The 27931-nt window shown below is 39.1% G+C and overlaps 1 protein-coding gene across 1 annotated transcript; it reads left to right on the top strand.

Moving 5' to 3' along the window:
- The first annotated feature begins 2000 nt into the window (after positions 1–2000).
- Positions 2001–27808, top strand: ttyh2l (tweety homolog 2, like). The gene is made up of 14 exons (XM_035655264.1): positions 2001–2393; positions 5859–6031; positions 9701–9812; positions 14404–14624; positions 17447–17542; positions 19556–19628; positions 21811–21880; positions 21990–22045; positions 23479–23571; positions 23657–23749; positions 24826–24968; positions 25090–25275; positions 25355–25433; positions 26731–27808. The coding sequence occupies exons 1-14, from the start codon at positions 2265–2267 to the stop codon at positions 26809–26811; spliced, it is 1605 nt and encodes a 534-aa protein (XP_035511157.1). The 5' UTR covers positions 2001–2264; the 3' UTR covers positions 26812–27808.
- The last annotated feature ends 123 nt before the right edge of the window (positions 27809–27931 follow it).

Below are 27931 nucleotides of genomic sequence, written 5' to 3'. Positions count from 1 at the left end.
TACATTGGTCCCTCGGTTCAAACACTGAGAGTGATTGGCACTGCAATCACCCGAGAGTTTTTTGGCACCAAATCCAAGTGTTTGTGAATGCAGAGCACAGTCAGGAATTCATATTCATACAGTGTATTTCAAGTGTCACCTACTCAAAGTATTCAGACTCAGAGCACACTCTGGCTCACTCTGGCCGTGGAGGTGCATCAAAGCATCCAAATAATTACAGCGGTGACCATATGACATCAAGATGGTTTAGCTTGCAAGTAAACCGCTCTGTGCAGATAAAAACAACTCTTCCTCTGGGCAAAATACATATGACAGGTTTTCATTTTCACTTTTATCTCCCAGTGAAACCTTTGAAAATTGACTTTTATTTTATTTCATTTGGTTTCCCATGGTTTTCTATTTACATTACCGAGTGATGGTATTGTAGTAGTCTAGTCTGTCTGTAACAGTATGTTAAATATACTTTAGGCTATTTACAATGGGTTTTTAAATAATATTTGGAATCTCAATATGGTTAACCAAAAGAAATGACCCATTTATAGATCTAATTCAGATAATACTGTAGGCAGTTCTGAAAGCATTTAACTTTTTCTTTAAAAAAATTAACCAGACCAACCAAATTTACAGAAAAAAATATAATAAAGATAAAATGTCATCTGTAAAATTTATCTACAGAACATTCTTCATAAAACAAGTAATAATAACTGTATGTGTCTAGGTTAAAGCTGGCAAATAAACTATGTTGTTGTGTAATTGAATTGAATGAATCTGACTTTTATCATTTGTCTTCTTCATCCATTTTCCATTTATTTTCCAACGGCCAACCATTCCCCATGCCAGGGTTCAGACTACATATTTTACACAGTTTTAAAGACACTTTGAGACATGATACCAACACATTAGCACTGGTTTCGACTTTCCCCATCATCAGGCTCTTCCCAGGAGTCCTTGCTATGCTCAACATAGCTCATTGTAACCCCACTCATGCTGCTAATTGCTCTCTCATGGTTACATTTTTCAATATTTACCAACCTTGGTATCCAGTGGTATCCAGTTAAGGTCCATATGCTCCAACTCCTATGCAGTTTTCCATGTATTACATCATAAACAGTACCACTCTGCACTGTTAGTCTCCACAGATATAACCATCTGTATGTCATGCTGCATGAATTCACGTAGTGATAATTATTTGATATCTGTGCTTTAGATGTTTACTGTGTTGTATTGTGCCTTATTATGCCTTTGCACCAAAAAAGAGATTTTGATTATTCAAGCACCATATGTGCCCGCACTTGTTGTAACTAAGAGAGTGTTTCTGCTCAAGACATAAATCCATGCATGTTTATTACAGTTACTGTAGTGATTCTGAAACAGGCGTAAATTCAGCTTTCACCACTGGAAAAAAGAGAGAAAAAAAACAACAACAAAACATCACACTGTAAATAAAAGCAGAAACCAACATGCTAAACCAGTGGCCCCAGCATCTCATTACCATGCTCATTAGCCTACTGTTCACCTCAGTGCGCCTCGTTGTCCACAAGAGGTCAGACATTAACAGCACAAGTCATAAATAGTGCACTAACAACCCCTGCCTCCTTACGCCAAATACAGCAGCTATAAGTCGAGGCCAGGCAGGGTGCAGTGCTCTTTAACATTTTTACACGACACATTTTATTATGTATTATTAGTTTCCTGGGGGGGTTGATGATTAAAACCGTGACATGCAAACTTGTGATCAGTAAGTCTTTTCTATGTTTCATTATCTTAATTGTTCAATTTTTTATTCAGTTGGGGGGATTCTTTGTTCACATTTTGTCAGTGCAGAGGGTCCACATATTATTGTTTACTTCTCATAGGTCAAAGTCTACAGAGGACCTGGCATAACTTGACCGAAAAATAGTGTCACGCCTTCTCTGTTCAAGGAGGCAGGTTCATATCGTCACTCGATCCCGTGTCTCGGATACAAACGCTTGGCCCGCACTGAAGCTGATATGTTTTTTTTTTTGTAGTTGCGCAAGTCAGCAGTTCACACAGATCTATGGGAAGCGGAGTGGGAAGAAGTAATATTCAGAACTGTTCTGAGGCGTACTGGCAAAATAAGAACTTCCTCTTTAATATTCTCTGCTTAAGTTCAGGCGCGTTTTTTTTATTGGTTTATTATTATTATTTTACCTTTGAAAAAGCCTGGGAATATTTGAGTGCCAAGGTCTCCTCAAAGAGAAGAGTGCGGTCAGCGGTTCGGTGGACTGACTTTCCAAGTAACAATGGCCACTGCAAGGCTTGATTACGTCGCTCCGTGGTGGACATACTGGCTGCACAATTTCCCTCACTTCAATTTCTTTTTCAAGTCGGTCGACAACACTTTCAAACCGGAGGAGGCGAGCTATCAGCAGGTTAGTAACTGTACTTGTGCGTAAAAGCGCACGGAGAGTCAAAAGAATCTCACCAGACATAAGAGTTATTTGTACCACTGACTTTCAACAGTGGTAAACAAGAGATGTAAATGTACAGTTAAACAAAAGTAGTTTCTTGATAAACCTCTGTCTTGAGTGATAAAACTTTTTTCTTTTGACTCTTTCTGGGATGCATCAGTGTCACTCAAATGCTGCAAGTGTTTGTGTCAGGAAGTAAGAACCCCTGCAGTTCTCACATGATAACACATGATCTGTATTAACTGGGCTATGAAATATTTCAGGTGGTAAACAACAATGCACTGTGTCTGTATATGACTGCATTCAGTAAATTCACTGCTTAGAGGGACACAGCACATCCTTTGTTTGGTCATTTGAGGCCATGTACATTAAAGGTCCCAAACTGTCATGTGTGGTGATCGGGACTGGCTGCACCAGCAGGATCAGAGTCATTATAAATAAAATAGGCTGCATGCTGGGAAGAAAAAGTGGACAGTGGCTATAGTTTTCCATCTAAAGTCACCTTTTTATAATACTTTGCATTTATGTTATGGACTTATGGACATTTTTTTCTCTTTCTGTTTGTCCTCCTACAATGGTGTATAATGTATATGTCTACGAATGAGTGTTTCTGGATTTATCCCCACATAGTATAATGCAATGCAAAAAAGGAGACATGATATCACAACAACATCATTTGACGGGCGTAAATTTAATTTAAAATAACTAAATAGGTAGAGTGGGTTACTGCAGGGTTGGTGGTTCAGTTTCCTAGGTCGCCCTGTCCATGTCGAAGTGTCCCTGAGCAAGATACTAAACCCCAAGTTGCTCCCTGGGTGCCTAGTGCGTGGGATGGGTCAAAGGCAAAGTTTCAATTCAATGTATGATACAATACTGGTAATAATATTATCAGTATTGTAGTATTGTTTATTTGTTTCATAACAGAAAATACTGTTTCCAAATCTAATTTTAAAAAAATGTGGGCATATTTGTTTCCTTACACCCATTACTTTCTGAACTATCTTGCAAAATAAGACAACCCCATGGGCCATGAACCCCCATGAAATAAACTGAGTTTTTGTGTGTAACTGTCTGTAAGTGCGTATCCATTTGGCACTCCTTTTGCCCCTGGTCATTCATGAATACAGAAGCTATTACTAACAACTTTCAAGATCTGACTTGTGCCCTTCACTGTACCTCTCTTTCCATGTAACAAGGTCCATCTGGGTCATTGATTCCCAGCAGTGTCACACTGGCTCAGCTGAGCACCCATCATTGAGGGGTGAAGAGTGCCATGTTGGCGTCACAGAGACTGTTGGTACTCTATAGGGCTGATACAGCCTCTCAAGCTGTAAAATAACTCTTCATTTGACATGCTGGTCTGTTGTCTTTTGAGGAAAGTGGGGAGTGCAGAGTGGCTACAGACAGATTTCCTGAGGCATGTTGTTTTCTGCTTAATTAAATTAGACAGACACCATTCTTAAGCCTGCTTCACAAACATCCTTTTGAGGAGATTAAAGATCAATGACCTTCCGGTCAACGACTGCAGATACTGTAGTTGTTTTCTGTCTCTTTTTCTTCCTTTCTCTCATGCATCCTTTGCTTTGTTATGGCATTGTAACGGGTGGAAATTGAAGTGCCTGCATGTCTAATTACAAAACAATGGAGTGGAAAATTAGAGGAGAGAGTGGAACTAGCAGCATTGTGTGAATGAAAGGCCTGAGTTATAGTGACAGGAAATCTAAGTAGGGTTGAAACCACCGTAAAACTCTGCACACTGCGACTCTTGGCTCATCAACAGTGTCCTTAAAAACCAATCATTAGCAAATCATTGGATTAAGGTTTTGGCCTGGGTGCAAGTTAAGGTAAGGCAGCTTAGCTGGCACCGTGTCTGTATTGACCTATTTCATTAAAGGAACACTGGGTAGAACATAAACTTTTTTCCCCCAGTGCAGTTACATTTAACTGTTAATTTGGGTATATGATGGCATTTTTTGAGGCTTGGTTTGTTTATTACTGTAATTGCTGTCAGCCTACCTCAGGTTGAAAGTCTGATGATGTCATTTCTAATTGTATACTGATATACTGATTAGGGCTCAGCACAGCATAGCTTGAACCAAAGTTTGAGCAACAAAGAAGTATGTTAGAATATGCAAAAGAATATCATTTAAATTCAGTCACAGTGTCAATGTCATCCAAATGGAATAATTAGTTACAGACATTGTAGTCGAGGAATAGCTCTGCTTAGTCAGCCAGACCCAGACTTTCTGAACTTGTGAGCATTAAAACTAATGTGCAAATTATTTGCAAGTAAAATCAAGGTCATGCTTTTTTTTTTTCTTTTGATTGTCTTTAAACTACTGTGACCAAATGGCTCAATGGTGTAAGTTTAAGCACACTAAATTTAATGTTCCTAGTAGTGATCAACACTATAGGGGAATCCCAGTTCGGACTTGTTTTTTTCATCCAGTATCATCCATCCAGTGTAAACACTTGAGGTTTTTTGTATGATGCTGCTATGAAGACAAACAACTCAATTGATGTGTCTACTGCCTTAAGATAGCTTATGCAATGGGAAATAAGCTACAGAAAACTATAAGTATGTTTGCTCAATAGAATGGTCATATGACATGTCGGTAAGAAACTAAACAGGATTATAAACTGATATATTGCAATGGCAAGAAATGCCTCCCCATGTATAATCTGATGTAAATAAACAATTCCCTTTTTGTCTGCCTTGGAGCATATATACGACTAATTTTCTATTTCTTCACTGTGTAGTGATAAAAGCTTTTCAGTGAATAGAAAAATCAGAAGACCATGGGGATTTATCATGGAATAGTCTGCTTACAATGAGTGTCCATTTGCAGACTGTTTCAATACTCCTACTTTCTCTATATCACTGTTTTCTCTTCATCCTTCAGGCTTTAAATATTTCCTACACTTAGAAATCACAAGACTGAATGAAAGCCATTGTGTCACATGGTGTTCCCCTCCCACAGCCTTGGACCATTTCTGTTTTCCTCTGAGTCACAGTCCAGGTTCTGCTGTGGCACTTTGCAAAAGAAAATGAAAATCAATATTCTCTCTGTAGGCCCTCTTTACTGACCAAGAACACCAACTTCAGTTTCTAACCTCTTTGCTGTAGGCAGAAGTCAGCAGTGATAATGTTGATTACTGGATAGCTGCACATATCTTTACACAAGTGTTGTTAGATACTTGGGGGTTGTTTTCACTCAGTGCTGTCAACCTTTGAAGTGGTGGGGTCACCCATCTTGACATCTCAAGACCACCATAACAGCTGCCTGCCTCTTCAGATATATTTGTGGTATAACTGCTGACAAAAAAGTTTATGGTAAACATATTCAATGTAAAATGATATCTTAGTCTTGACTTTAACTACATTTTTGTCTTTTGCCTCTTCTTATTTCCACTCTCCTGCCTTAGTCACTGATAATTCTAGCGTGTGTTGGCGCAGTGGGTCTGGGTCTGAGCCTGCTGGTTCTGGCAGTATATCTGGTCTGCCTGTGTTGCTGTCGCAAGGACATAGATGAAGACACCAAAAGGCCTGAGACCTGCTGTGTCACCTGGACTGCCGTCATCACAGGTCTCATCATATGGTGAGTCTGAATGGGTGATATGGTCAAATAATGCCATTGTGTTTCTTATGTACTACTATTGTACCACTGTGGCCTTGATCAGTAGCTCTACACACGAGCATTAATGACTGAAGGTTGTGGGTTTTTTGGGGGATTTTCTGTATTAAACCAACAAAAATGTCCACTAGACAAACAGGAAGAACAGGGACAATATACTGTAGCTTGAGTGGACATCTAGGCTCACATGAAAAAAGCAAGGGACTGTAAAAAAAAAAAAATTATGCTCAAAGTCAAATATGAGTCAAATGACTTGGCCCTATCTGCTGTTTATTCCATATAAAGGTTTAATACAGAGTCAGATTTGTTAGTATCCTCAAATTAGGGATACAAGTTAACAGTATTATAAGCTATAACAAACGTTACCTGCCTTTAACCGAGATTCAACTGTTTATTTCTAAAGACTACAAATAAAGCTGGCGTATTTCTGACAGGCCGTATCATCAGCAGGGCAATCAGCTGACTGGTAGGTGATGAGACCTCTAAATCCTTCTGCTGACTGGTCAGCTGACTACGGCCAGCAAAACCTTGACCCATGATTGCTTAGCTTGATGCATTTAAAAGCTCCACCAAGCCATTATGCTGCAGCCTTGGATTAAGCCTTTGAATATTGTGCTTTCACAATATATTCACTCCATTGCTGACTGTTTATGATGCTTACTGTACCAAAATCTCATTTGTCACAGGTTGTATTCTCTAACTATCTTCGTTGTACTGCCAAGTTACGCAGGCATAAAGAAGCAGAGAGTTCCCATTAAACTTTCTGTTCCGGACATAATTGTATTTTTGTGTATGATTTAATACACTTTTAATACACAAAAATTATGAAATGAAAGAGAACAAATGAGTCTCCAAAAAGGCTTGATTGCTTACAGAGCTGCTTAAACTTGTGACATTTATCTAAGTGTCAGTATTTAACCTTGTTAGCTTTCTGTGTCCGTACTGAGCTACTGCTACAGCACACAAGGCCTGTTGTAATGTTAAGTGACTGGGCATGACGCTGTTTAGCAAAGATGCTCTGTTCTCGAGCCTCTGCTCAGAGCTCTCATCTCTCTCTGTACAAGTTTGTTCCAGTGGACGCTAATATATTCAGTTCAACAAATAAGCTACAGCATACAGCCTCCAATTATATAATTAAGCCATAAATTAGTATGAGGTTGAACAGACAGTCTTTAGGTTAGGTTTTAGCACAACACTTTTAGTGTTGGCTTATCCCTCTACATGGAAATCTACTTTCCAGTATTAACAGTATTTTGTCCTTGTCTTGAGATTGAGAAGTTGTTCCTCTTGCCATGCTTTTAATGTTTAATCCTATGTACCTATTGCCTAGCGTTGTTATCTGCATATATCTGATGGTTTTTGTTCTGTTGGGAACAAAGGAGGTTTTTTAGAGAAACACAAAGAGATTCATATAAATATGGGTCTCAACTGGTACATACTTTTATTATGTGGGCCATGGGACTTTTATTAGCTAAAATGAGTAGAAATGTACGTTCATGTCATTCAACAAAGATAAAAAATTTTATCATGATCATTGCATTGACTTTTTCCAGCTTTTAATTCAGCATGACATTCAAGAAGAATTACATTGCACTGCAGAACTCAAAGGATTTAAGAGCTGCTACACCTCTCAGAATGAGTATTTCTGACCCCAGGAGAATGAGGGGGGTAAATTAAGGTTAAAGATAGAAAACAAATCTAATATTCTACATCCCTGTGTCGGTCTCTGTTAACCCTGATACAGTTTATTAAAGCAGCAATGCACTAGTCTCCATAGAATTAAGGCATTTATTTGCTTGTTCTTGTTCATCCTGGCCATTCGTTCATCTCAGTTTTGAATACAAAGGTAGAATTGTCCAGTCACTCTGTGAAGTGATACCTCCTCAGAGGAACAAAGACACTAAATATCCTGTGGTGCACATATGTTGTAGTCCTATTGTTTATTGTGTTGGGTATAACACCTCTAGCTGCTGCAAACAGCCATTTCCACAGCCACAAAAACACACTAATGCTACCCTGGAGGCTAAACTGCCCCACGCCCCGTGTCATTACTGTATCATTACTGTGTCATTAGTGGGTCTTTATTGTTGCTGACATGTCACTAGGTTGGCCAGAGGGTTAATGAAGAACTCATTATCCAGGCCGTCATGGATCAGCTGGAACACAAATATCTTGAAAAGCGTAAAGCCAGAAGTCATTTTTATAACCACATACATGCTTTTGGGGTTGTGAGGTTGACTGTAATTGTATCTTTTTTTGCTCAGTCTGGATTGTGCAAGGTATGCTCCCAGTGCCCCTAATCATAACCAGAGGGAACTAGTTTAATGGAGGAGACATGGGAGGTGGTTCTCATTATGCTTACAAGGTTACAGTGAAAGGATGCTGGCAGACACAAAATGAAACACACCCATGCACTGACATATCACACACACCCTGACAGGATGTATTAAATGCTAAAATAAAATAAGACGCAACATCCTGTCTTTGCACTTAACTATCTTCCTTCATTGTCTTTGCCTCACTGCGTAGGATGAGTGTTAACCTGGCCTGTGTCTATGACTGGCTGTGTATTTTGTTCCGTTTAGCAGAACAGATTGTGTTAAAAGTGCTTGACATATAAGTCACTGTGAAAGTAAAGTTAGTTTCGTCTTTTGTGTTCGTTTGTCAGTCCTGATCTGACTTTCTGCTATCTGAAGTGTGATGGATGTGTTCCCTCCTCTGTCTATGGAAACTGCCCCTAAATGTGGTTCAAAGTGTTACTAACCTCTGACCTTTATGTAGAGTGACCCTCACTGCAATCAAGTATGATGAAATTGTTTCCTTGCTCATGTCACTGTAGACTGTTAGCAGTAGGGGTATACCGACTCTGGGGGTTAGGACACCAATCCTCCCTATTACAGAGGCTCAGGCACAGTCTCAGACTGTAGGAAGGTGAGAAACAAGGATCCTGTGTATTCCACTCGGATATATTTCCAGATATTGAACAGAATTCTGATGTGGTTTTAGCCATGAATGGGATAACAAATTAGAAGTTTCTGCTAGAAAAAGAGGTTTAATAACTTGTGTGTGCATGAGAGAGAAAAGGGTAAACAAAACAGATGGAGGTACTAATGGGTGGTAGGAGGGAGGAAATATGACAAATATGAAAATGTTGTCTTTCACATACCAGCACCAATTTTACAATGTCCCAGCCCATATGCCAGGAAGGGAAGATGAAGACATGAGTGGCATAGGAGAAAATATATTATTTTGAGCAGATTTTATTAAAACATCTGACAAATACAAAACTGATGAAAAGGCTGACTATTACTCATAATCCTAATAGTCTTTTTTTAGTCATTTTTTAAACAACTTGTTGACTATCTAATGAAAGATGCATTTGTTTATTCATGATTTTTTTTCCAGTTGCCTGTAGCATGTTTGAGGCTATTAATGTACAATAACAAAGGCTCAATGGTGAGGACAAGACAGTACAAAACCTTTACTGGTATGATATATATATTTCCCCAAAAGCCTCTTTACCTGTCTTTTAATAATATAATGCAATCCATGATTTAAAAAAGTACAATGAGAAAACAAAAAGCAAATTAATTATGTTTATTTATTTTTATCTGTTTCTTGCCTTTTTCACAGTTCTGCCGTAGGAGTGGGTTTCTATGGAAACAGTGAGACCAACGATGGGGTGTACCAGCTGACCTACTCGCTCTACAATGCCAATCACACATTGGGTGGCATCAACAATCTGGTGAGAGAAGCGTGCCAAGCTCGTTGATATAATGTACAAGCATATCAGCATTATTTATATCAGTTACAATTTCATAATTTTCCATTCTTTGTAAGTTGACTAGGCAATAAATGTGTCAGTGCTATACAAAATATGAACAATCATTTTGTATTAAACAACTACTTGTCTCATGCTCCTAATATTCAATTCCCAAATTTTTTTTATCTACCACGATTGCACAAAGCATGGTATTAATGGCTTACTCTACTTGGAAACAGTGATTTACAGCACCAAGACCCCTCCTCTATTAATGGGGTGTGCATCTGTTTCAAAGCAGTACCTCCCTACGGGGGGTCTGTATCCGCTTTTTGTCACAGTGAAGGAATTGAGGTGACTGCTGCCTCAGGATTTGTAAATAGGGATTTTTTTTCTATTCAACTCCTGACCTGCATTCAGGGAAGTTATTTGGGAGGCTTAGGGGGGAGAGGGAGGAGGGAATAGGAAAGAGGAAGTAGTGTAAGAGTCAGAACAAGGCCCTGCAAGAAGCAATAATCACAATGAGGAAGAAGAGGATTAACTCCCATCTGCAGTGCATTAATGGATGTTAAGCCTCTCCTCTCTCCATCTCTCTCAGTCTTACTATCTGTACTGTATGTGTGTGTGTGTGTGTGTGTGTGTGTGTGTGTCAGTATCACACATTCACTTAAAGGCCTCAGATGCACACATATTGTATTCATGTGTGGACACAAACAGATTAATGTGTGCTTTTTCATTGTCCATGTATGCTAAATATCACTGTAGAGAGAACAGATTAAGGTTTAATTTGTTTGTATCTAACACATTGATTTGTGTGATTTGGGTCAGGATGGATAGGAGGGATGAAATATACACTTACAGTCCTGCAATAATCATGAAGCTTATAATCAGTTTTTGTTGAAACTGTTTTAGAGATGGGGTTGTTTCAACTTTATGTTAATTTCTTTGTCATTTAAGCTATTTTTACCCTACCCTCATTGATAAAATAAAATATTTTAGTATAATGCAATGTTATATATTCTGCAGCATCACAAAGTACGCCCTCCAAAATGGCCATGCAGTTGAATCAATCTGTAGATCTGAAGATTCTAACCTTTATAAAAGCAGTATATATTTCAGGGATATTGTATTGGACTGCATTTAGTTTCATCTGGTGTAACAAATAACCTGTAAAAGGGGTGTAGTTTGCAGCACAGCAATTTCTTTGTGCTGGAGGGAATAAATGGGATTCAACAATGATGATTTCACATCCTTGCTACCGACTCTCTCTCTGCTGTATCTTGGTATTGATTTGATCCTGTAGCATGATGTATACTATGGCTGCATCTGAAACATAGATGTTCCCCAGGGAAACAAAGGCTCTCTCACTTGCAAAAGCATAGCTGGGTGTAATGTACACCACAGAGCTGATGAGTTGGCTGGCTGTCTACCCCATAAAGCTAAAACTGGCTTAGTCTGTGTATAGTCTTGTGATTGAGAGAGTAATATCTGCACTGATCTTTATTGGTTTACCAAATCCTTTACCATCCCTTCATGCGTCTATCTATTACCTTGGTTCGAAAGTAATCACTTCAGTAGTTGGCTTTACCTTGATGCCTTAACATTTGACATTTCCTTTGTAGTATTTCACACACTGGGTTGATATCAGATTTGTCCAGTACAGTCAGAACAAAAGCGACCAAATCTCTTCACAAGGTTCCTGTGAGGTTATAGATTTACAGTAGCAGCTGTTTGGCTGTACTGATGGCTTGTTAAAGCTCTCATCATCATAAAATATGTACTCTCACACTTTGCAAGGGATCATCATGTGTCATAGAGGGAACGATTTGATGAGGGCGACCATTATGCCTTTTGGGGGCAGGGGGGAGGGGTGATTGTTTGCAGGCATTCTTTATTTGAGCCTTTATTTCCAGTTTTCAGATTTGCAATATTAAGAGCTCCTCAGTGCTGCCTGGAAGTAATAGATGAGGAAACACGGCAATCACAATTTATCAGAATGTCTGCTTCCAATTTACAACTGCGGGTTACACTTATATATAGCTCTTCCTCTTTGAAAGTGAAAGCTGTCTTGTGATGCTTGGAACAAAATGATTACTACTTTCTGCACCATATATCAATTCCCCTGAATGTCTTTCCTCAGTGTCCTATTTCTCTATTGATTACCTTCCTGGGCTTTAAACCCCTGTCATCATATATATTGTTTTATTGTCACAGTTAATACAGTAAATCTCAGATATATAAAATCACTGAAGGCATCGAGCAGAACGGCTTAGTTGCATGTGAACTGGCACTTGGAGTACTGCTTTGAGCCTTGAATCAGTCAGTCTCATTTAACAGGCATGTCCAATATGGAGAAGCCTCCTTGTGACCCGCTTTCAGTAAAAGTGAGCTTTAATCCATTTTAAGGGAAGACGGGACGGTCCAGATTAGGGAAATGTGGATCACCCAGAGCAGCTAGCTGATGGATCCCATTTCTCACACTCAGACGTACAGGCTTGCAGATAAGATTCAGAGCGTTGTGGCAGGAGCTGTGAGAGATGATGAACATAGAGGTGGGGAGTGAGAGCAGTTTACTGGCAATCACATACAGTACTCCCCCTCCTAGGAATGCTGGAGTGGAGGATGGGCCTCTATCTTTGCCTCATCTCCACATGGATAGTCTTTCTGGGGTCTTGCTTAGAAACCCTCAGAAGCATCCACTCAGTAGAATTGAATCAAGAGTGTTTGAAATGTTACAGAGTCAAGGAGACTGAGATTATTTATATTTATATTTATCTTCTTTGTGGAGAGTTTTCGTAACGTGTGAATGAACAGTCTTACTCAGAGTACTTGAATGTGTTTAAAGAAGTCACGGGTGTAATGGAGAAAAGATGACAGATAAAGAAAGTGGGACTGTTGCAAACTGCCTCGGATTAGAAAACAGAAAGCAACATCTGTTCAGAATTAGTGGAGCTTCCTACTCACTTTAATGTATACTGTTCTAGCAAAGTCATTGTGGTGTGGGTAGTGTATGTATGTCCTTTTAAAACTAGGGTCCTCTTGCTAAATTGTGCACAGAAATGGTAGACGTTGTTTCTATTTAATCCAGAATCTCCAGCCTTAGTTAGACCTTGTGGGAGTAAGAGTAAGATGAGAAGATCAATACGCAGTACTTCTTGATTTTAAGTGGTGTAAGAAAACTTTAAATATATTTACGTTAGGCCTATATTATTAGCGTTTTGTTAATTTCTCTGAAGAAAACTATATCAAATTGTTATTTTTAATCTTTAGATTATTATTGAACACAAGATCCTGAACACATACTATATTCACAGAGCCTTCAGTTTTTGCAACAACAACCTCATCATGCATTAGAAAAGTATTAAGCTATTACAACAATGGCCAAGGTAATCAGGAAGGAGAATTTGTCGAAAAAGAAGCCTATGAAGTATAAACGATTGTTCAAAATAAAGAAAATACATAATACAGATAAAGAATATAATATATAGAATATTAAAAAATCCTAAAAATATCATATTCTAACTTCCTCCAAATTGCTTTTTTACACAAACTTTCTGCAGTTATTGCGTCCATTCATTGTATAGTTTATCATGGGTCGTCAGTTTATCCAATGATAGAAAAGGGGTTCCTTAATAAAAAATGGTGGGAACCATTATGCTAAGCTAATATAACAAGCTCTTGGTTGTAGCCTTACAAATGACGGACAGGCATGAGAATGGTATTGATCTTCTCATTTAACTATCCAGAAAGTGAATATAGAAAGCGTATTTCCCAAAATGTTGAACTGTTCCTCTAAAAAATAGAAAATGGAATGTTCTTTCTTCTAACTACATACATGTGACATGAATATTAAACCCACACAGTCAAAAATCTTGACTGACATTCAAATTCAAAGCCTGTTTTTTGAGGGACAGCAGGTTTCAAGCACATATTTTCAATTTGGATGGCAGGGTTACCCATTTGTTTTTATTTGCAGAGTAGATTATGCCTTTAAAGCCACGGAAATAAAGTATCTGTATAAGTGGGTCAAGCTATTGTGCAGGTGATTCTCAACGAAATGTGGCTATGGTATAAGCTTTTTCCCCCTGTCAGCATCAGGCTAAGATTGACCTGTTTCCAGCTCTATTGATGCTGTGAAAGTGCAGGCGTTTACTACATCACTTTTTTTTTTTTTGTTCAAACAGAAAAGTAAAATGTATTTACTCTTCTCCACCATGCCCCCTCCCACCCTGTTCTCACAATCAAAGACCCCTGTGATAACAGGTCTCCCTGGTATTGTTATCTGTATTCTACTCCAACATTGTTTACCTGAATAAAACACACAGTTGAGGAGAAAAGTTAATCTTTTCTCCAGGGAGCACTCCTCTGCTTCTTTCACCTCTCTCTATATTTTCAATCTTCTTTTTATGAATATCTGTTTTTTTTTTATTATTTATTTTGAATTTATTTTGTGCTCATGTTTTTTTCTGACCCTGTTTTCTCATTGACTCCTCTTCACCTTCCCTTATTCAGACACATACTATTTCCTATTTTCTTTCATTTCATACATTCGTCTTATCTTTATTTTACTTTATAGGTTGCAGGATCTCTGGGCAATGTGGAAACTGGACTCAAACAGCACCTGGAACGGCTGGATGAAATCTTTTCTGCAAGGGCCGACTACCTCCAAAGTCTGCGCTTCATGCAGCTGATGGTCAATAACGTCATCCGCGAGCTGGCTGTTCTGCCAGATATCAACCAAGCCAATGTTGACTTGGCTGCTATTTCTGACCAAACAGCCTCTATTGAGTATTACAGGTAGGTGGTGCCTTAGTTACTCCCCTGGGGTGACTGACGTTTATTTTATGTCATCTGTGTGTGGTTGAAGTAAACATGCTACTCAGAATGGGACTATCAGTGATCCAATCCAGACACAGAGCAGATGGGATTTTATTGATCTCCCCTGCGGAACACAGACCGGAAAAGCTATTTTTCCTGATTGCTAAATAAATGAAAGCTGAAATTGAGCTTATTGCCCCCTGTGCAGTTTGAGCTCTAACGCGTATTGCTCTCACCGAATGTTATGCATGGCAGAGTGGCTATTAGACCATAAATGATCTCCTTACCCGCAGACCGTAGCTCACAGTGATTGCAATTATTATTTTGATGTGATTCTCTCTTTGAGAACTATGTTCTTTTCAAAGGGGAAGTGTGACAAAGTATTGAAAACCGAAATTCAATAAACAGAAAAAGAAAATAACAAACCCAATCAACAACAAAGTAGTCCAAATGAATAAAATATCCAGCATTAATTCAGCAGCAGGGCACTAATTTATGAGGCTCCAATAGCTGCTGCTCCAAACAGTGAGTGTAATTTGATAGCTTCTGCAACTTTATTTTTATTTTTGAGCACATAATGTGTCAAAGTGTTGTTATGCTGTTATGTCTCACATTTGCAACGTGTTCGTTACAGTAATCTATGAGTCATTTGGATAAAACTGGAAGGAGAGACTGAAGAACAGAAGGTAGATTTAGGGTCATTTGGTGCCTTCTGCAGAAGGATTGGTTTTATATACATTATAGACACAAAGGGACCAGGGCTCATCTGCATGTATGTGTGAGCTAGTTCTGCGAAAATTTGAAGTTGATGTCATCTCATCAAATTCGTCCCATAACCCTGCAGGTTGCAAATTTAGTTAGAATAAATTGCAAAATGTAAAACTCAGTTTGTCACTTTGATTCAACTGATAAAACGGTTGAATAGTATTTGCATATGTCTCCCTACACTACCCGTTCTGTGTAAAACAAGATTCCTCCAAATACATACACTACAAAGACCTTTCAATGCATACACGACATGCCAGTTTTGCAGTTACGAAATTGTGCATCCCTTTTTACTTATGCAAGTGTGTGCAGCAAGATGATTAACAGCAGTTAATGGCTTTGTTCACTTGTTATGAGGCTCATCTCCCTGTGTCTATAGGAAGTTGTGTTAGCCCCTGGTTATGTATAAGATAGGCAGTGGAAGACTGCAGCTCCATATCCAGTCTGTTCACCAGAAGATTCTATCCTTCCTTTGCAAGAAACTTATTCAAAACCTTTCACCTAAAAAAGTTTAATTCAGTTTAACATCATGAGCTTTTAATGCAATAAATACGCTTGCTCTGGTTGGATCTACTTTTATAATGTTCATGTACTTGATTAAATTTAGAAATGTTCAACTTTCCTTTATCAAATTTGTTTAATAATAATGCTTATAACATTGACTTTTATGAGTTTGATGTTGAAAATAAAGATTTCTTTAACACAAGGAATGTGAGGCAGTTATACAAAGATTGTAGTTTTAGATGTCCAAAGGAAGCATGGGTGTTTAGTGTCAGGATCCAAACAAACTAAGAGAGCAGATGATTCATAATTCATGACCTTAAGTCTGCTGACTGCCATGTAAATTTGTAGCAGTATGTGCATGACTGCAAAATGATAAAGCAAAAACGTCTGCATAGCTCTGTTAGTCAAGGTCTGAAATTATCTTTAGCAGAATGGAATGTGAGTGTACTATCTCTAATGTAAACTATAAACTGAAATGATAAAACTAAATAGCAATAATAATAAAGTTTCCATATAATACTATGCATTTATTATTAAACCAGATATGGTGGACAGAGCACAAATAAGTATCACAGTTATATCACTGGTAGTGACTCACTGGCCTATTCCTATCGTTAATGTCATGCATATATATTCCCACATGGTGCGCTGTTCCTATCCTGACACCAGATCTTCGTTAGGACTACAGTTGCCACTTTATGCATTCTGACACCAATCTCTTGGGTGTTGATTGGATTTCATGCAGCCATTGAGCTATGACCAGCCTGTGGCAGGGGGGCTTTACTGACGAGCAGCAAATGTTATGGACAACCCAGTGTTATTCGAACAAGGGAATTTTACATCTTCCCTTCCCTATTTTATTTCTGATTTCATCCCTGTCCCTGTGCTTAGAGAAAACCATTTGGAGTTCTAATGCAAGCAAAGGAATATCCAATCTGCATTTATTTATTTCAAAGTCTATTCAAGTACCTTTAGACTTTTTTTTTTCACATAGCATGAGTGAATCATGTTCTCTAGGACCTTGGTGTACAGATTTACTTTACTAAACTGCAGATACGCAGCAGCAAGTCCATGTCAATTTACAACATGCACTTTTTGTGTGACATCTTGAACAACAATGCTTTTGGTCAATGCCATAAGATTTACAATGCTACAGGGGCTTGTGGAGTTAAGAATAGGTCATAAGCATTCCCATGTGTTTAGTTGATCAGAACACACTTACACACACACACTTCAAGTACAGCCTGACTATAGGCCATTCCTGTGAAGGACATTTTCAGAGCTTGAAAAATTAATGTCTATGGATTTGTGGTGTTGAATTATTAAGCCAGCAGGCTGGAAATTACCTGAAACAGATGGGCTCTAACTGGGAGACAAGCATGCTGATGTACACAGACCTCACACATTCAGTCCCGAACATATGTTGGGCCAGCACTTCCTAAGGCTTGTACATGTGCAGAAAGTATGCTGTCTGCAAGCAAGAGTTATCAATCAGGATTGTTATACTGATGCTTCAGTTTCCTGCCTCGTAGATGGCTGACCTATCTGCTGTTGCTGATCCTGGATCTGGTCATCTGCTTGGCAATGTGCGTGGGGATGGCCAAGCAGTCTCGGTTGCTGCTTATCACGTAGGTACCTCAAGTGTGTATGTGGAGGTATTTGCTTTTTATCCTGTTTCTGAAGCCTTTTTATTTCCTTGTGGTCCATTTCTGTTCTCATTGGTCTCTGCCTGAATCACTGACTGCAGACTGATGGAGCACCAGTCAGCCTCTCTGGCACCATATAGGTCATTCCAGCAGCAACCAGCACCAACCGATAGAATTACATCTTCAATAGCACTGACAATGACTCTGCCCTAATTGCGCTCCTCAATGACTTGCCTTTTATTTCCACATGCAATTAAAGGCAACCTTATCGTAATATATGCACTATTGTTCAGAAGTTTGGAATCGCCTGTCACAAAAGCTCGATGGCTGAGAGGACAACTGCAAGAAAAAGTTGTTTGAAAGGGCAGAAAGAGACTAAGATAGCAACAATTAAACAAGAATATAAGGAATCACTTTACAGGGAGCTTAACATGCAAATCTAGGAATGGTTTCCAGTTTCAGTGTCAAGGGCACAATAATGCCTATATCAAGCTGGAATTAACAGGCATGTTGCTTTAGCAAAGCCTTTCTTTGTAACAGAAATAGGAGCACTATTGAGCTGATTCATCAGCTGAACATACTATGGACTGCTAAATTACAGTTTAAACCTACTCAGTCACCACTAAGTAGACTGCAGGGGGCCCAAAGAAAAACAGGGTTCCCAAAATATTTAGAGCCCAATTGCAAGCAGTATTCTCCCTGCCATGCAACACTGGGGACATCGACTAAATTAAAGTTTTTAATCATTTACTTACTCTTCTTACTATTTCAAATGTAAATAATAAATTTGGTGTCTGAATTATGCTGTTTTCATCTATGTTAAAATTTATTTTACAAAAGTTTGCTCAGTTTGTTGTTTTTATACTATAAGTTTGGATTCCAAAGCTTTGGAATAAATAGAAAGATTAGGAGGAGGAACGGTTGATTTAGTAAATTGCAACCCGTAATTGAAACCAACACTGACGTCTGACAAGCAAATCCACAGTCCAGACTTCCCATCCCATTTACCCAATTTAATGCAGACTACGTGTCAGTGTTAACAGTTGATGCTCAGGATCGCTCTTCACATCCCTCTCTGATGGGTCGCACTAATGCCTATTGATCGCTCGAGCAGGATGAGTCTGCTCCCTTAACTAATTATTAAGGGCTCTCAGGCTGCTTTATTGGTGCTTTCAAGAAGGTTTGAGGAGCTGAGAACAGAAGCCCTCTGCAGCCATTTTACACCCATCGGGGGGGGGGCATTCTAATTCACAGCACTTTCCCTAGACTCAGCCATTGGTCACTAAGAAATTGTGGTTAATAGCGGGGAGGATTTTATTAAGGGCTTGTTGAACTTTTCACTCTTTTCTGACATAAGGGAGCAGATAAAAATCGAGGTCGACAAACCAAAGCTTGTGGCAGCTTGTGATTGACAGTGACGGTGCACACTGATTGACAGCTAATATGTTCATGATTGACAGAAAGTGCAGCCAATTAAAATGTTGCCAGTGGAATCCAGCAGAGCAGAAACGACAAAATACAGAGATGGAAAGTCCCTAGACCAGACTGCAAGTGATATTATCTTTAGCTGTGGCCTTGTGAGACCTATATTGAGCATTTCGTTTGCTTCAATCAAACTTACTGAATAAAATAGATCTGTTTCCTATAAGTCTAGCTAACAAGTGAATTCAGCAAGGAGTCATGAGTTAATTTATCTTTATATCGCTTCATGATAAATTGAATTTTGGCTGTATCATCTAATCTACGATGCACCAGTACAAAGCGTGAGTTGGTCCTCTGTCTTCAGGCAGAAGGAGAACAATTCCCAAGCTAACACTGAAAAGAATAAATCAAAATTAACTAGGTGAAAAAAGGCTGCACATCTTTGGTACAAAGACAAACTGATTCATCTGCTTCTCTTGTTTTTGTCTATATCTCCCTGTCACCCACTTTCTCTCTCTGTCTCTCTCTGTCTCTCTCTCTCTCTTTCTTTTCCATTTGCTGGTTTCCCCCCAGGATCATGGCTTTTGTAGTGCTGTCTCTGATCCTGAGCTGGGCCTCCCTGGGAGCAGGCACTGCCACAGCTGTGGTAAGAAAACCCTGTCTTTTTTTTTTTTTTTAAATCTTGACTTCCTATTTATGTTTGAGTGGACCCTCAAAACCAGTTGGTTGTTTTTAAACCTACAGAGTTGAACCCATAGACTTCTTGTATTTAGCTTCCCACCTCATGCAATTACGTCTCGAGGGTATTACTGTCAGCAAGCATGTGTTCTTGAACATGTTTCCCAGTTAAAGAGTGTCTGTACATGTTTTTTTAGTTTAAAGCGGGTGCTTTTCCACGGTCAGTCATTCAGTAAAGCTGATTACAAGTCCCCAGCCTTTTAGGTTAATCAACCCTTAGCCCCAACGTTGTAAACAAAGCTGTTTCTAGCATTAATTACTAGCTCGGCTTTCTTCAAAATCTCTTCTTTCGTTGTGCTCAGCTTTATTTCTCGTTCCTTATGTCCTCCTTATTTCTGACAGATTGCTCTCTCTTCCTGTTTGTACACCATGTGTTTAGCACATCTGGGCTTAATGGAGCTTGCATTAGGGACACTATCTGGAGAACAAAGAGCAACTCCTTTCTTCCAGCCTTCCTCCATCCCTCATGTCCACTCTCCTCTTCCTGATCTCCTTGCCTTCTGTAAATTATCCTGTCTGTGGATTATCTCACAGGATTTTACATCTGGTTACAGCTGTTTTCAGTGAGGTGGTTGATTTCAACTCGAAATTAACAGTGAAATGTAGACATCTCCTGTGGTTCTCTGTGAATGCAGAGATTCTCTGCAGTTGTAAAGCCAGATTACCAATATCTTGTACTGTGGCTTAGCATCGCTTATTATAGAACATGACCCTGCATTAAAACCCCTGACCTCTCTGGCTGGCTTATCCAGAGTAGCTGAGTATAGCTCATCTGTAACATGCATCTCTCTGTCACTGTCAGACTGTTACGTCACAAGTGAGCTGAGGTAAATTTGCTCAAGAACCATGCTTGCCTAATTGATAGGTAGGCCAGTCCTCCACACAGAAATGGATTTCAGTCTTCAGCCATAGAGTTTGAATAAGTGTCAGTATGTAAAAGTAAGTATAAAGACATTACTCAAAAACTGCCGGGTGCGAAAACATGATGCATCTTGAAAGGAAGGTAGAGGATGGTGGTGTCCTAGAAAATGCTCATAAATTTATACATATTTGATGAGACGAAGCATAAACAAAATATCCCCACTTGTATAATGAGATAGAGATGAAAGGTAACATCCTAACAGCGCTGTACAGTTTTTGCTGAAGACACATGTCAGGTGGTCGCTGTCGACTTTAGAGACATGTTGTTAATCTGAAATTGAGTCGGAATGAAGTATCTAACTATAGAAGAAAAAAAGTTCAGTAGGCTGACTTTGTGTCTTGTCTTGCTTTTTTGGCACGTTTTTGTCATTGATCATGTGAATCGACTGCAAAGCCCTTTGAGCTGTGCTCAACAATTACAGGCTTTAGAAAGACACTTTTTAATTGGGGCTGACATGAAAAGCAGCGGACGCAAGACTATCAGGAATAAATGGCTTTAGGCTTTAATGGTTGATTCTACTTCACAACAGATCCCTTTGAACTTCATCAATTTGAACAGCAGCCTGGTATTTGTTTCCCCAGCTGTTAATAATGCATATGTGTGAGAAATTATTTAAGTTATTTTTTTGTTATTTGCCCTGTTTATATTGCTTTCTTTTTATGTTCTGGGCAAGATTAAGTGCACAGAGACTTCGTGATCTTGACCCCTAATTGTTTATGCATGCACACCAGCTCTCCATGGATGAACTAAAGAGCATAAAAATATTTAATGGATTTCATCCATGGTCAGCAAAGCATGACATGTTCTACATGGTCAATACAGCCTGAGGTCTGTTGCTACATACCGCACATTTTTCTGTGTGCTTGTTTAATGCATGTATGTGTATATGTGTGTGTTAGGTGTGTGCATGCTGCTGTATTGCTGAGGGTGTTTGTGTGTATACTTTCATTTCACAGGCTCACTGACTAAGGAGTGAAAGGATAGTAACAATGTTGTAAAACAAATAGTTTGTGTTGTTTGAGAGATTTTCAATAACTGCCCTTTGCAAAATCAGTTTTACTCCGCTGCAGCACAAGAAATTGGATCTAGTTCATGGCTTGAATAAATACTGCGCTCCTTTTCGCGGTGCATAGTTGCAAGATTACAGCATGTTGTTGTTTTCCTACAGGGCACCAGTGACTTTTGTGTGTCCCCAGACAAGTTTATTGTTAACCAAACCAAGGACTTCCTCAGTGCAGGTAATTTGTCTCCACAAACAGAATCATACAGATACCAGGTTTCTGCCACTGAATATTAAGACACAATGCTAATCTCTCTTCCTGTCTCCTTATTTCTCTCACCATCCAGATGTAGCACACTATTATTTGTTCTGCAGTCCGAATCTACCAAACCCCTTCCAACAGGTATTGACAAAATGTCTAAAGTCTCAGCTATCTGCTTACATGTGTAGTTGTTTACGTAGAGTCACACACTGGAAAATGTATTGCTATGTTAAAACGGGTTTTTCCTTGTTAGATGCCAGGCAACCAGATCATTATCAGGCCCTAATCGTCTGTTTTGAAAAAAATAAGTTCCCCCAACACATATTTAATTACTTAATTAAAGTGATAAACTTTGATCAAACAATATTCCTTTTTCATATGTGGGTCTCCAAAAATTATCTGTATCTTTTACCCTGCATAATCTGTGCCTTGGGGGATTCTCAAGAGCAACATTTTCAGTTAGTAATTAATTCAGTTTACTGTATATCATGCCCAAAGGCAGCCTCTGCACATAAGTAACTCCTGTTATCCTGATTTATTTCTGTTTATTGACATCTGCCCATCACTTCTTGCATATATGACTTTAAAAAAGACACATTAAGGCACCTCGCACATTCCATAGAGGCTAATTATTGGTGCTTGAGATGCAGGTGCATTTAAAATTGCCTCAAAAATACCTATAGAAATGATACAGCTGCCACGCAACCCTGGAATTTAATCCAGGGATTCTATCCAGAAACTACATATTTTCAAGTGCAGCAGACTAAAATGTTGTATAATAAGCACAAAACTCCATTATGTCTTTCATTTTATTTCTTCGGTTTACATCTGGATGTCGATTTCATACATGGCGGTGGAGCTGTAATGGCTCTGAAAGAACATTTGGCAGTTAAGGTCATTTTACTGTGCATGAGCAGGTGCACCAGATGATAATGTGGGGTGAACACATTCATCAATAGGACAATGAATTCAGCCCCCATTATCCTTTAATCTGTCACGATTTGATGCACAGAGTGTAAATTTAATACAAACTTACCAATGAAGAGGTTTTATTTCTTGAGTAATGCTCCACCTCGCCTCTACACACTGTTCAACACTTGCGTTCCATCATGTCATTTAAGCTAGTGTGATACTACTTCTTATGTATTATAATATTTTTTTAGTTTGTTTTTTTCATTTATCTGTGTGGGGTATACTGAAGGAATTTGTAAAGGATAAATCCATGACCAATAATTATTAAAACCCACATGCTTAGTTATCGCCACAGCATCCATTTAGGGATCAAAATGATGCTTGTTAAGTCGGTAAGGATAATATTCCCTCTCTGATGGCCTAGTTGATATAAATATTGCTCTTTTGTTGGTGCTTGATTGGTGGGCGAGACTGTTGGTGGCGAAGGATAATCTGGGCCTATCTGTCTGGAAAGAAGTGTCCTCTTGTTAAGTGCTTTACAAAGCCTTCCTTAACACCAAATTACTTGTTGACATGCTGCTCCCAAACAATGCTGTCCTTAATATGATCCTCTCATTGTTTGTGGTGGATGTCTTTGTGTGTGGGTGATTATGTTTTCACAGTCTTTGACAATCTGCCAGCGTTCTCTGACCACCATGCAAATCCAGATCCAGGGCTTACTGCAGTTTTCGGTGCCTTTCTTTCCCACTGCTGAGGTAAGTGGCTGGCTGACAGACTATTACACCAGACTGTGGAAAAGTGTGTATCATTCTCTCTTCTCTTTTATACCTTGTTACACAGAGAGACCTTTTGGGGATCCAGCGACTGTTGAACTCCACAGAGTTCAGTGTACACCAGCTAACAGCATTGCTTGACTGCCGTGGGCTACATAAGGTAAGGTCAGATTCCGACCGGGACACTTTCTAATAGGGCTGCTTTGTAGCATCGCTCAAAGCCATTTAGAGGACCAACTTGACTGATTTTCAACCTTGTCTCTTTGTACTTCTCATAGACTGACATGTTTAGTTAGACCATTGCAATTGTCAGTACAATCTGTATCTGCGCAGCAGGCTCTATTCACCACCCCCAGTTTTTCTCACTTTAAAGTCTAACTTTACTTTTGCAGGTTTCATATCATCAGAGTTTTATCTCTAAAGAGAATAAGACATCTCAGTGCTGAAATGAGCCTTTCTTGCTGGTGTGATTGTAACATCAGATTTAGGCTTTCAGATCAATAGATCCTTCATGTGACAGTTGTAATGAATACTGCATGTAGGCGTGTCATTCCTTAACAAAAGTGTAAAGATAAGATATAGTGAAGGTTTGGTGGGCAGGGAGGCCAACATGCGTGCAAGTAATGTACACTATTTACATTTAAAAGCGAGGAAGCTCTAATACACTTTAAATAGTTCTTGATAACGACATACACAAGCATGCAAATGTCAAGACTGTTCGCAGAGCTTGTTAGTGATTACTCAGATATAACAAGCAGGGTAAACAAAAATGCATTTTAACTTGCCTGCAATCAAAATAACATGAGAGTTTCTGCAGACACTTTGTCTGTTGTAAAAGGTTGCAGTTGCTTTTTTGAAATTATTTTAGAAGAAAGAGTAAGGTGCTCCTACTTTGTTTTTCACTGCAGCCGTTCAGCAAAAGAACAATTTATATCTTCACTGGAGTAAGGATAATGTTAGGAAAATTGTTGAGTTATGTTTCGGTTTGAAGTACGGTTAGGTTAGCCTCCAGAATATGAATGACATGTTTTTGTAAGAGTCAATCAGAGTGCTCATGTTTTTCTTTAAACCACATAACTCAAATCATTACTTTTGAATTTGTTTATGAATTTAGTGTTTGTGCGTTTTGAGGAATATAAACTACAAACAAGTTCTCTGCTAAGAAAGGACTGTTGTTTGTGAAAGATAATATTTTTTTACTGTACTATACATATACCTTTGTGTCCATTCTTCTAGGACTACTTGGATGCCCTAATGGGTGTGTGCTATGATGGGGTGGAAGGGCTCCTCTACCTCTCTTTGTTTTCTCTGCTGGCTGCCTGCTCACTCTCCGTCATGCTGTGTGCAATTTTCCGAGTGTGGACACTAATGGGCAGCAGGTCAGCACCAAGCAACCCCTTTATCCCATTATGTACTACCCACAATGCACTCCTGCAAAGTGTTAACGCATGCACTCTCTCTGTTTCTGTCTTTGTGTGTTGTGATCCTACTTTCATCCAGAGACAAAGAGTATGATGATATAGATGAGGAGGACCCATTCAACCCCCAAGCGCGGCGGCCATCCTACAACCTCAGAAGGTCCAACATCCACAGTTTTTGTAGCTATACGAGCAGCCTTGGTAGCCAGGCCAGCCTTCATCCACCTCCACAATCTGCTTCTAATGTCGTACCACCTCCTGAATACATGTAAGATCAGTAGATGATAATGTATATGAGTATATGTGTGTTTCATCCCTTACCGCCTTTCTTTCCCTCTCTGTCGCAGGAATCAGTCCATGCTGTTTGGAGGGAGTCCTCGATATGAGAATGTACCGCTGATAGGGAGAGGATCCCCGCCGCCCTCGGTGCGTTGGCCTTATGAGGCTCTAGTGTCCCTAGTGTGATGAGGATGATGGCACCACTGACCTCAACACTGCTGCCACACTAACAGAAAGCATGCACAGCAGCACCATGAACAAAACAATACGTATACAGTGTACAGAAACTGACACAGTCAACACTTAGTGAGGGGAGTGATATTGCTTTGCAAGTGATGAAAGACTGCTCTCTGCTGGTCATTGATTGAAATGCATTCATCCCTGCATGCAAACACGCTCTCTGCAAAGCTCTGAGCTCATGTCCTTTTCACCACTGCTTTATCCGGATTATGTCTCTAATTCTTTCCAATTAATGGTTAAAACTAATGCATACATTAAAGTGTGTGTAAAATAATGAACGTGGGTTTTTTGTCGAATAAAGACAGTGCAGATATTTAATTTTAATGGTGGAACTCACAGTCTACAAAATGTGGTTTATAATAGATAACACTGATAAATCCACAGTTAAAGTTTCTTTTAGGTGAAGTTTCTTTTCTATTAAGTTTTCTGTTTGCATGGCTGACTCACCGCTTGAACTGCATTCGCAGCGTACCAAAGACTTGAAACATCTTTTTGAGGGAGAGAGAAAGAGAGAAAGAATGTGGACGATTGTTTAAAATTTTAGCTTGCCTCAGTAAGACACATTTTTAACAGGCACTGGCATGGGTTTTTTATTTGTTCATGTAACAGAGATGGAAAAGATATTTGCAGTACATTAACAATACTGCAGTGTATGATTTTTTGTGTGAATCAGCTCTGCAATGCATTTCACTCATGCTTTTATGTAAGTGGTTTCACAATGAGGTATCTAGTTGCTGAATATAAATCAGTGTTTTGTAACTAACTCTGTCGTTATTTTCGTTTTTTTTAACTCAGACTTTTAAAAACCGTAAGTTTTTTGTTGCCTACCTTCTTCCTGATTTGTTTGATTTCATCTTCATTCCACTCCTGAAACACACGCTTACTTCAGTAATGATGCTTGCTCTACAGAATGTTTTACCTACTCTATAAGACCCCTGTAAGCTCCATACAGTACCTCAGCTGTGTGACCTCCTGGCACTGTTTTGTCCACAAAGTGTTACATGTGAGTGTAACTTATTCTGTGACCCCTGACTTCTTCTGTCTGCTCTTAACCTACTCCTCTCTACACAGCTCATCGTCAAAATACATACTCCCCAAACTTAGATTAAGTCAGACCATTTTAGTGTTTATTTTGATATTTTAATATGCTGTTGTTATAAATGCAAGTGTGCTAAATTGTATTTTTCAATTATTTCCCTTGCAGTATTCGCCCAGTATGAGGACCCCGTATCTATCTATGACTGATGCCCAAATCAGACACTTTGGGACTGACTTCCAGGTGTAGCCTGCTACCTACTGAATCCTTTTCAGAGAAGCACTGTCTGAGACTATTGGTCCTTACCAAGGAGGCTGTCTTCACGGCATAATCCTGTTTAAGGGAGCTGCAGCCCAGCTGTCCCATTCTGAGACAGGAAAGCAGGCCACAAGAGACAATTACCTCAGTAACACACCAGTGCAGTGCCCTGCATGCAGTTTTGAACAGAGTCAACCTGTACAGGTTCATTTCAAGACTGTTGTTGATGTTGTTGTAATATATGGAAACACTGATGCGCCAGTGTAAGCATTTCTGTGAGCCAAAACAAGAACTGATTCGATAAAAAAATGTTTTTTGCTTTTTCCTGTATTCTGGTGGCCTGCATGGATATGATCATCAATATGGTCAGTATTTTGATGTGAAGTGGGATAGCTGAATATGACTCATAGACCTTCCATCTTGGCATTTAGATTTTTTGCAAAACCCCTACTATTTGGCAGTAATTTAATTCTGTCAAATTTTAGGCCTTTGTGTAATTTTTATTGGTGCTATAAACGCCCTATTTTCCACTTTTCTAAATAATACCTGCCAAAGATTCTATGAAGTTGATGATACATTTTACTTTTATCTTTCTCAGTATGTAACTGCCACAGGTTTAAGCATCTCTTTGTTCTTGTTGAAATACTATACTGCAATGAATGGCCTGCTGATCAGGGATGAGTCATAGCTGAGGGGTTTATTATTGTTTTGTTACATTTGGAGATTATAACAGTTGCATGTGCAGAAAAACCCTCCTGGACTAAATGAGCACAATAGAATGGAATTTAATTCAGCTCCAGGCACTGAGCTATGACGCAGCTGGTAAAATATAAACTGAATATGCTGAAATTTAAAGTTTGTTTTTAGATCCATCTGCCCCCAGTATCTTGAGAAAGAGAAGTGTTTGAGAGATCTGCTATATGCTGTTTTCTGTTTTAGATAATGTATAAAACTACAATAATGTTGGACCATAAATGCTGTATTCAGATGTGTGTGTGCTGCTGTGTCTTTCTTTATTTACTACTGATTGTTTAATATTTCACTGTCAGTCTGATAGCCTAGAATGACCTGTAATAATGGGATTAGGCTAATTGTGATTTTGAGTATGCTG

The sequence above is a fragment of the Morone saxatilis genome, unplaced genomic scaffold (genome assembly GCF_004916995.1).
Source record: "Morone saxatilis isolate NCDOM2014 unplaced genomic scaffold, NCSU_SB_2.0 Contig14, whole genome shotgun sequence".
Taxonomy (NCBI): Eukaryota; Metazoa; Chordata; class Actinopteri; family Moronidae; genus Morone; species Morone saxatilis.
This window is presented reverse-complemented; position numbering and strand designations above follow the sequence as displayed.

Excerpts from the sequence above, each read along its gene's own strand:
- ttyh2l (XM_035655264.1), top strand. The coding sequence starts at position 2,265 with ATGGCCACTGCAAGGCTTGATTACGTCGCTCCGTGGTGGACATACTGG. Across the intron at positions 6,032-9,700 it reads ATCACAGGTCTCATCATATG|TTCTGCCGTAGGAGTGGGTT; the intron begins GTGAGTCTGAAT and ends CCTTTTTCACAG. Across the intron at positions 14,625-17,446 it reads GCCTCTATTGAGTATTACAG|ATGGCTGACCTATCTGCTGT; the intron begins GTAGGTGGTGCC and ends CCTGCCTCGTAG.